Source organism: Oncorhynchus mykiss, chromosome 24, assembly GCF_013265735.2.
Source record: "Oncorhynchus mykiss isolate Arlee chromosome 24, USDA_OmykA_1.1, whole genome shotgun sequence".
Lineage (NCBI taxonomy): Eukaryota > Metazoa > Chordata > Actinopteri > Salmoniformes > Salmonidae > Oncorhynchus > Oncorhynchus mykiss.
The window spans coordinates 20,932,609-20,950,676 of NC_048588.1; the positions used below are offsets into that span (position 1 = coordinate 20,932,609).

Genomic DNA, 18,068 nt, shown 5'->3' on the forward strand with positions numbered 1-18,068 from the left:
TCACGGTTGGGATGGTGTTCTTCAGCTTGCAAGCCTCCCCTCTTTTTCCTTCAAACATAACGATGGTCATTATGGCCAAACAGTTCTATTTTTGTTTCATCAGACCAGAGGACATTTCTCCAAAAAGTACGATCTTTGTCCCCATGTGCAGTTGCAAACCGTAGTCTGGCTTTTTTATGGCGGTTCTGGAACAGTGGCTTCTTCCTTGCTGAGCGGCCTTTCAGGTTATGTCGATATAGGACTCGTTTTACTGTGGATGTAGATAATTTTGTACCTGTTTCCTCTCGCATCTTCACAAGGTCCTTTACTGTTGTTCTGGGATTGATTTGCACTTTTCGCACCAAAGTACGTTGATCTCTAGGAGACAGAACGCGTCTCCTTCCTGAGCGGTATGACGGCTGCGTGGTCCCATGGTGTTTATACTTGCATACTATTGTTTGTACAGATGAACGTGATACCTTCAGGCGTCTGGAAATTGCTCCGAAGGATGAACCAGACTTGTGGAGGTCTACAATTTATTTTCTGGGGTCTTGGCTGATTTCTTTTGATTTTCCCATGATGTCAAGCAAAGAGGCACTGAGTTTGAAGGTAGGCCTTGAAATACATCCACAGGTACACCTCCAATTGATGTCAATTAGTCTATCAGAAGCTTCTATAGCCATATCATCATTTTCTGGAATTGTCCAAGCTGTTTAAAGGCACAGTCAACTTAGTGTATGTAAACTTCTGACCCACTGGAATTGTTATACAGTGAATTATAAGTGAAATAATCTGTCTGTTGTCACGTTCTGACCTTAGTTCTTTTGTTATGTCTTTGTTTTAGTATGGTTAGGGCGTGAGTTGGGTGGGTAGTCTATGTTCTTTTTTCTATGTTGTGATTTGGTGTTTGGCCTGGTATGGTTCTCAATCAGAGGCAGGTGTCATTCGTTGTCTCTGATTGAGAATCATACTTAGGTAGCCTTTTCCGACCTGGGTTTTGTGGGTGATTATTTTCTGTTCTGTGTTTTGCTTCACCGTTCAGGACTGTTCGTTTAATTGTTATTGTTCAGTGTTCAGTATTCTTAATAAAACAATATGGACACTTACAACGCTGCGCATTGGTCCTCCTCTTCTTCCACCCACAACGAGCATTACATCTGTAAACAATTGTTGGAAAAATGACTTGTGTCATGCACAAAGTAGATGTCCTAACCGACTTGCCAAAACTATAGTTTGTTAACAATACATTTGTGGAGTGGTTGAGAAACTAGTTTTAATGACTCCAACCTAAGTGTATGTAAACTTCCGAATTCAACTGTAAGTACAAATGATAACCCATGTCATAATAGAAAAAATGGCAAGAGACATGAGGGCATAGGTAATGGTAAAAATTGGAAATGTATGTGCCACATTTTAAATAATCATGCCAATATACATAGCATGCTAATCATATATTCTACAGCTGGTTGTGTAGTCTTTCATTAATTGATTCACTTTCAAGATTAGGTGTCAACCCAACTTTATGATACTACTATAAAGTATTTAGTTTTTTCCACGTTTTGATTGTTTAGCTGTAAAATCCAGAAAATGAAACAACAACAATTACAGGGTGAATGGCTCAAAGGCATCATTTCTTTACAATGAACAAACAAAGATATCAAATGTTTTACAGGCATATGTAATGTTTGAGAAGCAACTGAAAGTCAATATGGTGACATACTGTATCTTGTTAAGCTGTGGTAACAAACACATTACTCCTTCCACAGATGCACATGTGGATGGATGAAGGGCTGGGGACCACTGCACTGACTGACAGGCAGAATAAGAGCTTTCGGTGAGGGCTTAGTGATTCAAACTATGATCAATAACATCAGAGGGCACCAATGAGAAGTCATGGCCTTCATACTTTATTATCGTTTTAAAGAAGGAATAAAACATGTAGTGTGACGACAGTTGAATGTTTTTCGTGTTCTGTGCCCTTCTAAAATAAAGGGGGGAATGTTATAGTGTGTATATGTTTTATTAAAACCTTTATTCTTATCACTGTTCTGTGAACAGATAGTCACAGATTATGATAATTTGGAAGCTACATCTTGAGTGTCTATTGACCTCACTTGTTCTTATGTGGAACAATTTGAGGACAAGTGAATTTAGATAAATAGTGTCTCTCTGAACAATATCTTTAAATATACACACTGAACCACTGAATAGTTATATTAAAGCATACAACCGACTAATAATACATGATATTGCATGGCTGCTTGATATAAAATATTTTACAAATGGCTTGAATAGCTGGGATACATTGGTTCGTTCACTGTAGTGAAGAGTCAAGACACCCCCGCGTGGCCATGCAAGTGACTTGTTAAGACCAATACAGAAATGATTTGACATCACTATGTTCTCGCTGCAAAATATATTTAGAAAGTGCCAAGAAAACAACCCAGTTCTGATTCAAAAAACAAATGTTATGGATTTAAAATACACATTATCTGTTTTATTTTCATCAGCAGAACCATAAATTGAAGAAATGTTCTGCCCCCTGGGGGTTATATTGAATTGAATTTGATGACAGCAATGATGCATCAAATGTGCTACAGCAGGCTATGGTTCCAGACAGAACACAACAATCTTACCCCAGGACACTTCACCTAGTGATTATGCTAGAAAAACCAGCAGCATCTATTGTGTTTCAGTCTGTCTTGACAGGTAGCCTTTGATCTGTGTGATGTTTCCTTTAGTCACAGCTTCAGTCATAATGTACACGGCTTATCTGGAGCAGCCAACGAGTATTGCTTGCGTCTGACCCGGCCAGGGTATGACCACTCCTCAGTGAATCACCAGAACATCCTCCTCCCTCAGCTCAAAAGTGGGTCTTGTGCTTGTCAAAGAGCTGTGTAAGGGAGCTACATGGTACATGGTGTGGTAATGATTCAATTCTTCTTGGCTGGGTGAACTGATCTTGGGCATCTCCATGGGTTTTCCAACTGAAAGGCAAAATAAATGTATCAGCGTTACTCACCCTAAAATAGATAAAAATGTACTTGAATTCTCCACATACATACCTTAATGGGGTAAAAAAAAATCAAATTAAAATGTTTGCTTGCACTTTGTTTTAGAGGAACAGAAATTACTAAGAAATTACATGGTCAACTGGTAATTACATAGTAATAACATATAAATAACTTTTCACACATCCTGCTACTATTTCTAGGGAACATGGTAAGCTTACCAACTGAGTTGATGGGTTTGGAGAAGGGGACCAGGCCCCAAGTGTCAGGGGAGAAGAGGCCCCGGCCCTGAAACACACAGGGGGCAAAGCCCAGGATCTTCTGTAGCCTCCTCTGGATCACCTGGATCCCTCATTCAGTATCAGATGCTTATACACATAATTCTCTCCAAATGAGTACACAGGCACCAGGTCAGCCCTGGTAAACAATAACACAATAAGACACAACACAACATAGTCAGTCTCACCTCCAGATGATTAGTTTGACAGTCTCTTCAAAGTGTATCTCCTTGAATCAATGTAGCTTTCTGGTGTGGATAGTTTGTGTATACCAAAGCCAGTTTCACAAAGCCCTTGCGGTTCTTTAGGGTCATACAATGAACTCCTAGAGTACAGTACCGAGATTCAGCTGCCCCTCCAACACTAATAATGATTGCATTCCCTGTTCCATTACATGACAGAATGAACTCCAGAGTGGTGCGATTCACAGGACAAACCCCTGAAGATTAATAATGAATCACTATTTTTAGGAGCAACATTTACAGAACTACTCAATCATAGCTATAAATTAAACCTTTACTGTCCTTGGAGGGAAATTCATCTACAATGTATGTCCATGTTACGAACAATCACTCATTGTTTTAGTATGGGTTGAGATTAACCAGAGACCAGTGTCCTCACCTGCAGACATCAGGTACTCTCTGGCTAATGGCATGTGGAAGTTCCCAGCCAGGGTAGCCACAAATGGTGTTATTCCAGGGAACTTGGCTAAAAAACCATTGGACTCAGTTGCAAAGTTACAAAGTGCTCCAATTCCATGTGGGTGGTAGCCAAGGATGTAGTTTCGATTGGGCAACAAGTTGTGAGTCTTGATAAGCTGAAATCACAAGATTGTTAAATATGAGACTCAACATTGAAATTATACTAAATAGCAAATATTGGCTTGAACAACAGTTAATTTGCCCTTGAAATGTGAAGAAGAACAACCAGTGCCCTACTCCAACTGTATTCTTTGAAGTAGCGATGTAAATGTAGCGATTAGCTTGCCTTGTTTGTGTGTTCCAATCATAGAAGAGCCAGATGGTACATGAGGCTGTGACACACCAGAGGTCAGTCCAGAGGAGGTACAGCATCACCACAGAGGATATAGGGCCTGGTCCAGCACAGACGCCAGGGAATGAAACACAGATTCATTTTGCATTGACAAAGAGTGTAGCCTAGTGGTTAGAGCGTTGGACTAGTACCGGAAGGTTGTAAGTTCAAACCCCGAGCTGACAAGGTACAAATCTGTTGTTCTGCCCCTGAACGGGCAGTTAACCTACTGTTCCTAGGCCGTCATTGAAAATAAGAATTTGTTCTTAACTGACTTGCCTGGTAAAATAAATTGTCCTTTAAAATACAAAGAAGCACACAAGTTTAGAGAATCATATATTACTATTTGTGCTGTGTCATAGCCAGTAGGAGGTTGTGCAACCCATTAAGACCATGGTGCTATGTTTATGCCCCCTAGTACGCAACAGTTTTTCAAGAAACCCAATAAAAGGCTGGCCATTTATATGCTAAACATAAATAGAAACCAAAAATCCAGTGCTTCAGCCATTTGACAGTGAAGTGTTTAGTGCTCATCAGGGAATCTCACCCATGATAAGGAAGGAGACGATGGACTGCATGACAGAGAAGACCTGGACCTGCTTCTCCAGCCTGGGATACCAGGCCCAGCGCACAGAGAGCAGGGACTGCAGGGCCGACAGGAGGACGGAGCCTGTGCCTGAAACACATCACATTAGGCTTGATTAAGTTAAATGTCAACCCTTTGCTACTTAAAATGCAATCATATTCTATTCACATGACCTTGAAAACTACACGAAATATGTAACCAATATTCAACAATATTCAAGAAATCAACCAAATGTAATTAATAATGAAGATACTGGAATGGATTTATTGCACCCCGTAAAACTGATCTTACCTCGCAGGACACTGGTGTATGCCACAAGAATTGTCTTAAAACCACAATATTGAACATAGAAAGCCAAAAATGTTAGCAGTTAACAGGCAATACAACTAGTGATCTCGATTACAACCCATGACATCAGTGCTCTCACACTCAGTTGAGCAAGTTTATACTCCTCAAGGGAGGGGCGACAGTGTGAAGGGTGCTGGGATTGTCACAGAGGGCATTGTGTACTCTCTTTATTAGTGCAGGGGACATCTGAACATTGTCCTTGTATATTATCTATTCCATTATGTCAAAATGACCCAACTGGGCTATGTTGCCTCTCTTTAGTCATATTACATGCCATTTATAAGCTACATAAGCAAGCATCCTGGTCTCATGGACTAGGCGTAACATAGTACATGTAAATCCAGGACACTCAAATTAGTGTGGTATGTTAAGTTGTATGGTTACATAAAACAGATGGTTAGTTAAGTCAGAAACGAAAGTAGGGTGGTTGGTCAGGGTGAACATCTAGCAACCCAAAGGTTGCGAGTTTGAACTTCATCATGTAAGTTGTCATTTATAATACGAAAGGGGTGATGCACATCCACATATTAATACATACCTTAATATGAAACGTAATATCATACTAAATGATGAAGTGTTGTGGATTTACGTACAGAATAATACAAAATTCTCTGAGACCGGGTAGAAGCAAGGAATGAATTGGGTGTCAATGGTGATTGTCAACTAACAAAGGAAATGTGTCCGATAGCAAAATAAAACAGAAAGGTAAATGGATTTTTCTTTGATTGAACAAATGTGTTTTCCCTAAGCAATCAGTCCATGGATCATGGCATCAAACTCGAAATGAACAGATACACAAGCTGGGAAAATCCAATGGTAGTCATAGGGTGAGAGATTCCATTCCAGCGCTTTGAGACAACGTGTCTCATAGACTGTCCTTGGTTCATAACAGCTACTGTAACAATTAACAGCCTTTCTTTCTTTTGCAATGATCCTGTAATCTTCACAGTTTTGTTTAATAAAGGAAACCTTGACCCCACATTGAAACCAATGAACGAATCGTGGTGAAAATAAACATGAAAATGTATCTTGCATACTGTACATATTTATAAGGAGTCTTCTGTGAATCAAGTATAATACAACAAATATTGCCACCTCAATTATATTGGCAACGTTTCCTTACTTAATGTATAGATTTAAACAGATCACTATAAGCAAAGACAGGTCGGCTATCCATCAATGCCACTTTTAGTCTCATTGATGGAGACAAAATGCCTAAATGCATTATAAGCCTCATATTGGCTTATTCAATAACATTCCCACATGATATGAAACCTAAACAATTGTGCAATTTACCCGTTCACAAAGCCTATCTAATAGGTCCCTCCATTATAATTGATGATACTTTGCATCTCTCAGCCACGTGTAAATGTTTTGAATAATGCCCTGGTTGTTCCAACTGTTTGTAGCTTTTTCTATCCCTCTGTGTTTCTGTGTTTGTTCCCAACGGTGTCTCTGCCACTGATATTTGTGACCTTTACATACTCAATAAAGTAGGACTACTCACACTGAATCACACCCCAATAGCCTCAAGCACCATAGGTCTACTTATAATTATTCAGTATTGATGCTACGATATATATACAAAGGTATGTGGACACCCCTTCAAATGAGTGGATTCGGCTATTTCAACCACACCCAGTGTTGATAGGTGTCTAAAATCTAGCAGCTATGCAATCTCCATAGACAAACATTCACAGTAGAATTGCCTTACTGAAGAGCTCAGTGACTTTCAACGTGGCATCGTTATAGGATCCCACCTTTCCAACAAGTCAGTTCGTCAAATTTCTGCCCTGCTAGAGCTGCCCCGGTCAACTGTAAGTGCTGTTATTGTGAAGAGGAAACGTTGAGGAGCAACAACTACTGAGCAGCAAAGTGGAAGGCCGCACATGTTCACAGAAGGGGACTGCGTAGTGCTTAAAAAAAGTCTGTCCTCGGTTGTAACACTCACTACTGAGTTCCAAACTGCCTCTGGAAGCAACATCAGCACAATAACTGTTCGCCGGAGCTTCATGAAATCTGGAAATCTGACGGCCGAATCTGGGAACCCTACCTGCCCCAATGCATAGTGCTAACTTTAAAGTTTGGTGGAGGAGGAATAATGGTAGGGGGCTGTTTTTCAAGGTTTGTGCTAGGCCCCGTAGTTCCAGTGAAGGGAAATCATAACGCTACAGCATACAATGACATTCTTGATGATTCTGTGCTTCCAACTTTGTGGCAGCAGTTTGTGGAAGGCCCTTTCCTTTTTCAGCATGACAATGCCCCCGTGCACAAAGCGATGTCCATACAGAAATGGTTCAGTGTGGAAGAAATTGACTGGCCTGTACAGAGTCCTGACCTCAACCACATCAAACACCTTTGGGATGAATTGGAACACCGACTGTGAGCCAGGCCTAATCGCCCAACATCAGTGCTCGACCTCACTAATGCTCTTGTGGCTGAATGGCAGCAAGAACCCACAGCAATATTCCAACATCTAGTGGAAAGCCTTCTCAGAAGAGTGGAGGCTGTTATAGCAGCAAAGGGGGGACCAACTCCATATTAATGCCCATGATTTTGGAATGAAATGTTCGATGAGCCGATGTCCACATACTTTTTGTCATGTACTGTATTGAACTAAAGCCTACTCACAGAGCTTTAGGCTATAGACAAAATAAAGTAAATACCAACATAAAGTGTCTTAATTGGGCATTGGTGGCATAGAGTGTCTGGAACACTATTGGATGGATACGACACTATTCTTCCAAGAGAAATTCCACAATTTGGTGTTTTGTTGATGGAGGTGGAAAACGCTGCCTCAGGCACTGCTCCAGAATCTCACATACTGTAAGTGTTCAACTGAGTTATGATCTGGTGACTGAGATGGCCATGACATATAGTTTACATAATGTTCATGCTCATCAAACCATTCAGTGACCACTCATGCTCTGTGGATGGGGGCATTGTCATCTGGGGGCATAGCCATGGCAGCCAAAATAATGGCTGAAATAATGTTCTGCCAAACATTTTTATACATGACCCTTAGCATGATGGGATGTTAATTGCTTAAATAGGACAGGAACCACACCTGTGTGAAGGCACCTGCTTTTAATATACTTTGTATCCCTCATACTCAAGTGTTTCCATTACTTTGGCAGTTACCTGTACATCTCCCATCATACATTCTAATCTACAGTGTGTGAGGGCAGAGCTAAACTATACTGTACACTAGACCGAGGTCGGCCGTGTATGTACATCATCCACGGGAAAAGAAGGGTTAACCAGGCAGTGTCTCCTCCCTCTTTAAGGCCTAGACGTGACCGACCCAGGTGACAGTTCACAATGCAGACCCAGGGCATCTTCTGAGGTTTTACAAAACGTAGCGGGGTGGGGTCGCTCTGATGCGCAACCAGAAAGCCGATCCAGACCGCGAATGCAATGTGCTCCACACAGCAAATCCAGTCTATTTCAATTTAAATTATTTTAGCTGTGCATAACTAGTAGCCTACAAAGGTCTTTGCCTATTTGTATTATAAGACTCTTACATTTCTTACCATCTAGCAAGCATCGTAGGATTTCTGAAAAAAATGAGACATAGGTGGACAAGTACATTTTCCTGACTGGACAGCATTTGAGTGGGTGCAGGGAGCATCATTTCCCCGTCTCCAGTCCGTGAGTAGGACGTTCTTTCAGGACTCTCATCAGTAGCCTAACACTTTGATTCAGATTTGAAGTACATAGGTTATTCTATCTCCATCGTTGATTATGGCATGGCCGTGCATCACACGGGCTTGCTGCATTAACCGCTTCTGGAGTGAATTAGACAAAGCGGACATCGCCGTGCCTCTGGTTTTCACGAAATATTCGGATGTGGCCGAGGTGCAACACCTCCATCCTCAGCCTCCATCTAGACAGAAGAGGACCGGACCTATCACCATAGAAACCCAACCTTCTCACAGTGAACCGGCGGCGGTGGCGGCCAAGGCACCGCCCGCGACTGGTGCCGCATCAGGAAAACATGGCTGTAATGCGTCTGTGATGCGCCAGGATTTCAGGGAATGGAAAGATATACGCCCGGAGCCCAGCTACAAACCCAAGAATGAATATCACCCCTCGGCGACTCCTTTCAACAACGTAACCCAGTATCAGAAGGATTATAAACCATGGCCTGTCCCGAAAAAGGGAGACCACCCCTGGATCCCCAAACCCAGCCCCACTGCCTCCTCCGGTGCCCAAGAAGGAGGCGTTGGGACCAAATTGGAGCATGCAGCCACAGAGCCCGAGAGCGGTGTGGAGAAGAGTGAAATTGAAGAAAAGGTGCAAGAGAAAGAATCCATAGAGAGGAAAAAGAAACCATTGAAGGAGAAGAGTGTAGAGAAGAAAGTGAGTGCCAAAACGGAGGGACAGCCACCAGCAGGTGGCACTGTGGAGGGGAAAGGAAGGGCAGCAGCAGACGCGCTGAACAGACAGATAAAACAGGTCGTCTCAACTGGCACTGGCAGCTCTTATAGGTGACGATCTGATTACTGTGGGACTATGTATTTTCATTTAATGTTTATTATTGAATTACTTTATGTACACATTTTCTGCCTCTGAAATATATTTTTTCACAGTTTAAATACAGTATATCAACCATAAATTAAACATGGAATGTAGACCACAATTAACTTTATTGTGGAGCCCAAAATGATGTAACAAGGCAGGACACAATATTTTGTGTTGCTTAGCCAATACTCAATGTACAATTAATTACACAACATCTTAATATAGCATTACAGTAACTACCTAAATACATGCATCAATTGTTAATCAATTGTATTTAAATATTGTGCACATGTTGGTAAGATAAGAACATATTGTGCACAACATTTAAATACAATTGATTAACAATTGATGCATGCATTTTTGGTAGTTACTGTACTAGCAGTAGCAAAGCCAAGATGCATGTAGCCTTCAGTCTATTGACAATAAAGTGCACATAATCCCTACTGGGCTTTATAATCTACTCAAGAAAGCCCACGCTGCCTCTCCATCATGAATTGTACGTGTCAGTTTCTTTCTAGATTAATCTTACATGTTTTTTTTTGTTTGATATTTGATATAACATATGTTCTCTCATTTCAGTGTCCTGTGATCATGATGATCGGACTAATATTGTCATAGGTAGCTGCTGCAGCATTGATTGTCTCCTGTTTCATCCTCCTCTATTACCAGATCAATACAGAAGCACATCATGTCAGGGCCAAGGCAGTAAAGGAGCTCTGGATATAATCATGTCTACTGTTCTCAACCTATCCCTAAGGCCTCTCTGGGGGGGCTCTCCCTTTGTTTCCCTCATTTTTGACTGCAAGGTCAATGAGTTTTTGTGTAAAATATGGAGAGAGTTTTGCAGCTGTCGTCTGTGTGTAAAAGTAAGCAGAAGCTCTGTGTTGTAGTTACTGTAATGGGGAGTAAAGAGACTAACGAGTCATGCTACACTCCCGGTGTACACTTTGGCTGTAGACCACACTTTGGCTGGTCAATTTCCTCCCACCGATTTTGGGCAACAGCAATGTTTGTTTGGGATTCATAATAAGACTTAGTGATTTGTTTTATGATTAATTAATTCAGTGGCATCTAGACAAAACAACAGTGGAACTAATGCTGAGTTTGCTGATTCATTGATTTTCAGGAATGAGTTCAAGGCATACAAAGATGTGAAGCCAGTGAAGTTAACCAAGCCCCAGTCTCAGTACAAACCTCCTCTGGATGAGAAGGACAAGACCAGCCTGGAGACCAGTTACAGCGCCACCTACAAGGGGGAGCAGACCAAGGTGCAGCCCACTGACAACAAGCTGCTGGAGCGCAGGAGGATACGCAGCCTGTACAACGAGCCGGGCGGCAAGGAGACCACCAAGGTGAGCCCACGTCAACATGCATATGACACTGAACACGGACTATTTTATGTTAAAATGTGTATCTAATTGCACAAAATACATGTTCAATTTAGAGTTTTCCAACCTGTTGCTGTGACGGGCCAATTCATGTTTATGTATTTATGTCTAATTGAAAATTAAGATAATGCAAATTACACTTCCAACTGCATTAGTTATTCTGGACATGGTTGTTTTCATGTATATGTTCTCCTTCAAGCAATATACTATTTTGATTTAGATGCTACAATAATAATGATTGAGATCATCACTGTTGCGTGTTCCATGGTCCTAATTACTTTGCAAAGTTGTACAGCATAAAATCCCAGAGGAACTGTCTAAACTACAAAATGAAGATAAGCATTAGCACATCACAAAACTAATGTAATCAATCAAGGTTAATTAAATCTCCACGTGCATGTTTGTGCGTGGTAGGAAAGTATCATGTGTCTGCATGCTATGTTTATATGGCCCCTCCCTCTCTCACTCTTGTAGGACTGTTCTGAGACTGAGAGCAGCTCTATTCTAGATCTGCTGTAGTCAGGTGTGTTGTCAATTTCTTCTGGAAGGCATGGAGGTTAACCTCAGATTAACTCACGCCTTGATGAATGCACCTTAACCAACAGGACTAGGGTCACATTAGCCACCAAACTGACAGATAATTCCACCCTTCTGTAAAGCTATCAGCCACATCTTCAGAGTTTGGAATGCCTCTCTCAAGACCACCAAGAGAGCTTGGATTCATTAAATGAATGTATTGTTTTGCATGACATTTCAACTCTCAGTTCTTTGGTTTGATTGGTGTCTGAGGAGGCACTTTATACAAAAGGCAAACATCACAATTTTCTTAAAAAAAAGAAGAAATGAGTTGAATGACCAAAAATATAGTCTCGTCCCAGGGAAATAGAATACGATTGTGCATATTAAGTTAGTTGTTCTCATACTAACCCCAATTTTATACTGTAAATTTGTATTTTAGACACAGCCTTTGTGTTGTGAAATTCCTTTTTCTAAGCAGAGATTTTGTTACAATAGACACAAGTGGTTTTCTTTCATTGTAAGTGCACTAACCACGCATTGCAAATATTACCAACAAGATGATGACATTTGCTATTTTATTTTTATTTGATGTTAGTAACAGGAAGGTATGTATTGCATGCTCATAATGAACATTTACTGTAACATCTCCAGGCAATGAATTACCTTCGAGATTCATGAGCTCTTTGTATTACTGTATCATACAGTATCTTTGCAAAGATGATACTGTAACCTGGACTGATGACATTTTGGCTGCATAGTTTACTTCCAGTTTTAGGAGGATGTCAAGTACAAACTGCCCTCGTCTCTGCCCCTATAGGTGGACAAGACAAAAACCAAACCAAAAAAGACACCAACAACAACGAGCAAAATGGTGAAAAAGGTGAAAGAGAAGACCATCGCTGGTGCACTGTCAACCAAGAAGAAAACCTCCACGAGCACCAAACCAGACGAGTCCAAGCCAGGAGGAGTTATCTCAAAGAAGAGCAAAGAGATAAGCAATAGACTGGCTGAGGCAAAAAAGTAAAAACAAAACATCTCTGCACTACTTAATTTGGGGAATTAAAGGCTGCCTAAAGAATTAGAGAACTCTCATCCATTTGGTCTATCTCTTTCTCTTTGTCTTTTCCTTCATGTTCCTCATCTCTGTGTATACTCACTAGATGTGGAGCTTTTAAGTTGACAGTATGACATCTTCACCATGCCCTCCTTTAACTATAATGCTTTGTGTGTGTGTGTGTGCGTGTGTGTGCGTGTGTGTGTGTGTGTGTGTGTGTGTGTGTGTGTGTGTGTGTGTGTGTGTGTGTGTGTGTGTGTGTGTGTGTGTGTGTGCGCGTGTGTGTGTGTGTGTGTGTGCGTGTGTGCGCGTGTGTTTGTGTGCACGTGTGTGCGCGTGTGTGTGTGTTTGCATGCGCGTGTGTGCGCGTGTGTGTGTGTTTGCGTGCGCGTGTGTGTGTGCTCTTCCTCACTCTGTTTAAACGTCAGCACCTTTTTTGCACATGATTTTGTTGCATTTGTCAAACCTTTGTAGAAAGAATGATTAACCATTCTAAAACAGAGAGACATTGATACACAGTGTGTGGCTCTTAAACGGCTGTTGAAGGCAGTGAGAGGTTTAGCGTTTTTTTCTGACTACCTATCATCATAGTGATGATGGATTCTCTATGGTTCTTCTTTTCCATCTCTTAGACGGCATTGACTATGTGGTCTCTGCAGATATAAAATCTTAACTACTGTAGCGTTTCCTGGTTACAGTGACTGCGCTCTTTCGACCAAGATTTAATATAATTTAATATTTCATCATATTCGGGAGGATATCTGGTTTCATAAATTTGGTTGCTAAGAAACCAATTGAACTGTAATTGCTACAGCTTGCATGCAAGGCCCTATTTGTGGTCACAATCTAGCTTGTAATTGAAATCATTAATGAGAAATCAAATGGAGGCAAACCATTTCCAGAATAACTGCATGTGTAGTCATAGTCTGATCTCATACCATAACTGTCTACACAAACAAACAAGAAAACTGTCACTGACTTACAGTACAAAAGATAGCACTTAGTACTCTAGTGCCTATTGAAACTGTTATGTCAACCCACCAGCTTTGTAGTTCTGCCTTCACACACATGGTTCTACTGCCTTCTTCAATGTGAGAACCACTCTGTCCACTTTCCAGTTATTTGATACAGTATGAAAACTGATGTATTTCTGATAATATACCCCTATTTAATGATTTGTCGTTATTGTAGCCATTATAAAGCTGTGATGCTATTGGTGTGCAAAACCATGTATAATGTAAAAAATGAGCATATGTATGATATAGGACATAGGAAAACCTACTGTATTTACTCAATCACCTCCACTTTCTTCAATGGGCTCAGTAGTTAGGTGTAGAAAGATAAGGAGGGGGCCAGGATAAGAAGATCAAAACCACTTTTTGGAACATGCAGCTGTCTGTCTGGAACCATTGATATCACATCTATTCACAGTGAGTGCTACTCTGAAATCATCTCACCCTGTCTTTCTTATGTCTGTGCACCTGCAGTCCGCCAGTGTGTTACAGTATGTGGCAGTCCTCTCATATGCTGCTGTGTGTCTGCTACTGTCTATTGTACCCCCAGACCACCCTGCTCTCTAGTGCCTGTCAGGGTTCAGTGTGTTAGACCTCCGCAACTCGCCGGCTCCTTGCGCCTGCCCCCCCAGTACAGTAACTAACGTGCTGAGCACACCACACCTCGGTGCTATTACTCTCTCATCTATATGCTGTCAGTTTGATGCGAATGTACTCAAACCGTGTGAAATGAAGACAATATGATGTCATTTACTGCAGACGTGTTGTGATTGTGTGCTTGTATTCTCAGCTTGCTCTGAATGAACTAATTAAAAATGTTGAAGCAGAATCTGAATGTTGTGACTTATTATCATGATAGAGTATTAGTTAATGCACTTGAAGTCTTGAACTGGCCCATAGACACTCTCTCAGACTCCTTCAGAAGAGGTAGTGATTTTTATTACGCTACATAGACAAAGAGAGATTGAAAAACCTATTGGAAAATGAGGGCACCAAAACTGCCTCTTTTTATTTTAGTGGACATTAAAGATTCAGAGAAATTATATAAGGTCCAGTGAAGATGGTTTGGTTGCTTTGGGTGGTACAACAAAGTGTTTGTTATGGCAGTGGAATTCACGTTCTGTCAAATTACAATTATTTAATCATATAAGCATAAAGTACAAGGAAACACTTCCCACTATAAGAAACAAGGAAACACTTCCCACTATAAGAAACAAGGAAACACTTCCCACTATAAGAAACAAGGAAACACTTCCCACTATAAGAAACAAGGAAACACTTCCCACTATAAGAAACAAGGAAACACTTCCCACTATAAGAAACAAGGAACACTTCCCACTATTGCTAAATGAGGAACAGAAAACCATCATCAGGAATTAGTTCTGAGATATAAATGGCCCCATCAACAAGAAGTCAACAAATGATTTTGCTTCCCACAAACTAAAGGTGACCTCAGACAACTGCAGCTATAAAATGGAAACAGTAATTGATTGCTTTCCTAGCCAATCCAATGATGGACTGAACACATGCAGTGTCTGTTGTTTGTCTGTGATTCAGTCATCCTAATGTAAAACCTCCTGAATAATTAAGTTGTTATGGGCCACTATTTGGAGAGCGAGCTGTATTGAATATTTAATGGAGGAGCAAAGATGGCAGTGGAACTGCCTAATGCAGAATCCCCTGTTTGGCCAGAAGTATCTTCACGCACATAGCTTGCCATACTGTAGACCTTTTACAAGAATAAAGGTGATGTTTAATTATTTTAATCTACATTCACCAGGTCCACGCTAGCTGACTTTGTATCTCCAATTGGGTAAAAAGTAAAACATCGTCTTCAAACGGATACGATCAGACATTTCTTCTTCCTTTACCTTCTGTAAAGAACAGGGTGATTCAGACAACACATGTAGACACTCCCACATTCTGCAGCTATTTAACTGAGAGACTGGACTCAGTGGAGACATGAGACCTATTAATGAATAATGAGCGAATCAGGAAAGGACTCTGATCTGGAGTGACAGACAACTTCTCCTGTCTGGGAGTTAATACCCAGGGAACGTCAGTCTGTCTGCCCCAGAGAAGTCTAGCCTACCAGGACTGCCCCTGTTGCCATGTGACCAGTCAAGACCCCACCAGTATAATCATTTTTGTTTATTTAACCAGGTTGACCAGTTGAGAACAAGTTCTCATTTACAACTGCGACCTGGCCAATATAAAGCAAAGCAGTGTGGCAAAACCAACAACACAGAGTTACACGTGGGATAAATAAACGTACAGTCAATAACACAATTGAAGCATCTGTATACAGTGTGTGCAAATAAAGTAAGGAGGTAAGACAATAAATAGGCCAATAGTGGTGAAGTAATTACAATTTAGCAATTTACACGGGAGTGATAGATGTACAGATGAGGATGTGCAAGTAGAAATACTGGTGTGCAAAAGAGCGGAAAAACAAAAACAAATATGGGGATGAGATGGGTAGGTAGTTGGTTGGATGGGCTGTTTACACATGGGCTGTGTACAGCTGCAGCGATCTGTAAGCTGCTCTGACAGCTGATGCGTAAAGTTAGTGAGGGAGTTATAAGTCTCCAATTTCAGTGATTTTTAACATTCGTTCCAGTCAATGGTAGCAGAGAACTGGAAGGAAAGGCGGCCAAAGAGGTATTGGCTTTGGGAAGGACCAGTGAAATATACCTGCTGGAGTGTGTGCTACGGGTGGGTGTTGTTATGGTAACCTGTGAGCTGAGATAAGGTGGTAGCCTAGTGGTTAGAGTGTTGGACCAGTGACCGGAAGGTTGCAAGATCAAATCCCTGAGCTGACAAGGTAAAAATCTGTCGTTCTGCCCCTGAACAAGGCAGGCATTGAAAATAAGAATGTGTTCTTAACTGACTTACCAAGTTAAATAAATATGGTGCTTTGGTGGCATTGCAATAGAGTGTTGGAGGCTATTTTGTAAATGACATCGCCGAAGTCAAGTTTTAGTCAGTTTTACCAGGGTGTGGTAAAATGAGTGCGAAATAGGACGCCAATTCTAGATTTAACTTTGGATTGGAGAGGCTTAATATGAGTCTAGAAGGAGAGTTTACAGTCTAGCCAGACACCTAGGTATTTACAGTTGTCCACATATTTTAAGTCAGAAGCGTCCAGAGTAGTGATGCTTGTCGGGCGGGCAAGTGTGGGCAGCGATCGGTTGAAGAGCATGCATTTTGTTTAATATGAGTCTGGAAGGAGAGCAGTTGGAGGCCACAGAAGGAGTGTTGTATGGCGTTGAAGCTCATTTGGAGTTTTGTTAACACAGTGTCCAAAGAAGGGCCAGATGTATACAGAATGGTGTCGTCTGCGTAGAGGTGAATCAAAGAATCACCCACAGCAAGAACGACATCATTGATACATTGATATATCATGTAGTCTGTACTAAGTGAAGGAGATTGGAGGAGTGAATGAGGTGCTTGTCTGCAAAATAGAATCACCTTCCTCCAAGACGAATACAGGTACGTTTAAAGGCACATTCAAAATGAATAATATAAAAATACAAAATAAATGTTTATTTAAATGATTTTACCAAGCCCTCAATCATGCTGGTTACTAACTGAACAATAATAAGACTGCAAAAAAAATAAAATGAGCCCTTTATGAGTTTTAGGTCTCCGAGTGGCACAGCGGTGTAAGGCACTGCATCTCAGTGCAAGAGGCATCACTGCAGTCTCTGGTTTGAATCCAGGCTGCTTCACATCTGACGCACAATTGGCCCAGCATCACCCGGGTTTGGCCTTAGTAGGCCATTATTGTAAATAATAATTTGCTCTTAACTGGCTTGCATAGTTAAATAACAAAACGTTTTTTGTTCTTTTTATGGGTTCATGGCATTGCACTCACACTCTGACACAGATGATATCATGGTACTATATTCAGTTATCAGACAACTGTGGCTTCTGGTGGATTGCTTCAGTACTCTTATCCACTGCAATAAGATCCAGGCCATTATGCACTCAGTGAAGTTGCATACTTACACAATAGCACTTTAAAACAATATATTTAATTCCCATTGCAATAGTAAATGTTTTCTCCAGATCCAAACCTTATTATTCCTGTTTTCATGAGTGACAAATCTTAATTCAGGGATTCTTGAAAGTCGGGACAATCCTTGTCCGGCATGGAAACTAGATTTTTATACTTGATTTTTTATATATATATTTTGCATTATTTGAGTTTAAAATACATTTAGGGGAATTTTATTAGAGCAAAGATTTGATTTTGGAATTGTCCAAATATTTGTAACATTATTCATTTCCATGTCGGCTCTATGCCCGGAAATGCCCTGTCACGGCTGGCTGA

The 18,068-nt window shown here is 40.9% G+C and overlaps 2 protein-coding genes across 3 annotated transcripts; one reads left to right on the forward strand and one right to left on the reverse strand.

Annotated features, from left to right (window-relative positions):
- Positions 1-1,865: 1,865 nt before the first annotated feature.
- LOC110503985 (diacylglycerol O-acyltransferase 2) lies at positions 1,866-8,896 on the reverse strand. Its single transcript, XM_021582698.2, has 6 exons — positions 8,768-8,896; positions 4,848-4,976; positions 4,207-4,361; positions 3,890-4,085; positions 3,212-3,407; positions 1,866-2,966 (listed from the first exon to the last, which is right to left on the reverse strand). The coding sequence occupies exons 1-5, from the start codon at positions 8,823-8,825 to the stop codon at positions 3,352-3,354; spliced, it is 594 nt and encodes a 197-aa protein (XP_021438373.2). The 5' UTR covers positions 8,826-8,896; the 3' UTR covers positions 1,866-2,966; positions 3,212-3,351.
- A 13-nt stretch (positions 8,897-8,909) lies between these two features.
- LOC110503984 (microtubule-associated protein 6 homolog) lies at positions 8,910-14,561 on the forward strand. 2 transcript variants are annotated; one of them, XM_021582697.2, is made up of 4 exons: positions 8,910-9,724; positions 10,885-11,110; positions 11,621-11,669; positions 12,483-12,619. In XM_021582697.2, the coding sequence occupies exons 1-3, from the start codon at positions 8,979-8,981 to the stop codon at positions 11,663-11,665; spliced, it is 1,017 nt and encodes a 338-aa protein (XP_021438372.2). In that variant the 5' UTR covers positions 8,910-8,978; the 3' UTR covers positions 11,666-11,669; positions 12,483-12,619. The 2 variants fall into 2 exon arrangements, with proteins under 2 accessions (XP_021438372.2, XP_021438371.2); XM_021582696.2 differs by lacking the exon at positions 11,621-11,669 and having other exon boundaries at positions 12,483-14,561.
- Positions 14,562-18,068: the final 3,507 nt, after the last annotated feature.

What these genes read in the sequence shown, in the direction of transcription:
- LOC110503984 (XM_021582696.2), top strand. Translation starts at nt 8,979, where the DNA reads ATGGCATGGCCGTGCATCACACGGGCTTGCTGCATTAACCGCTTCTGG. An exon ending in GGCACTGGCAGCTCTTATAG is followed by an intron (nt 9,725 to 10,884) that starts GTGACGATCTGA and finishes ATTGATTTTCAG; the next exon opens with GAATGAGTTCAAGGCATACA. An exon ending in GCGGCAAGGAGACCACCAAG is followed by an intron (nt 11,111 to 12,482) that starts GTGAGCCCACGT and finishes CTGCCCCTATAG; the next exon opens with GTGGACAAGACAAAAACCAA.
- LOC110503985 (XM_021582698.2), bottom strand. Translation starts at nt 8,825, where the DNA reads ATGTACTTGTCCACCTATGTCTCATTTTTTTCAGAAATCCTACGATGC. An exon ending in CGTCTCCTTCCTTATCATGG is followed by an intron (nt 4,362 to 4,847) that starts GTGAGATTCCCT and finishes GTGCTGGACCAG; the next exon opens with GCCCTATATCCTCTGTGGTG. An exon ending in CTTCAAAGAATACAGTTGGA is followed by an intron (nt 4,086 to 4,206) that starts GTAGGGCACTGG and finishes TTGTGATTTCAG; the next exon opens with CTTATCAAGACTCACAACTT.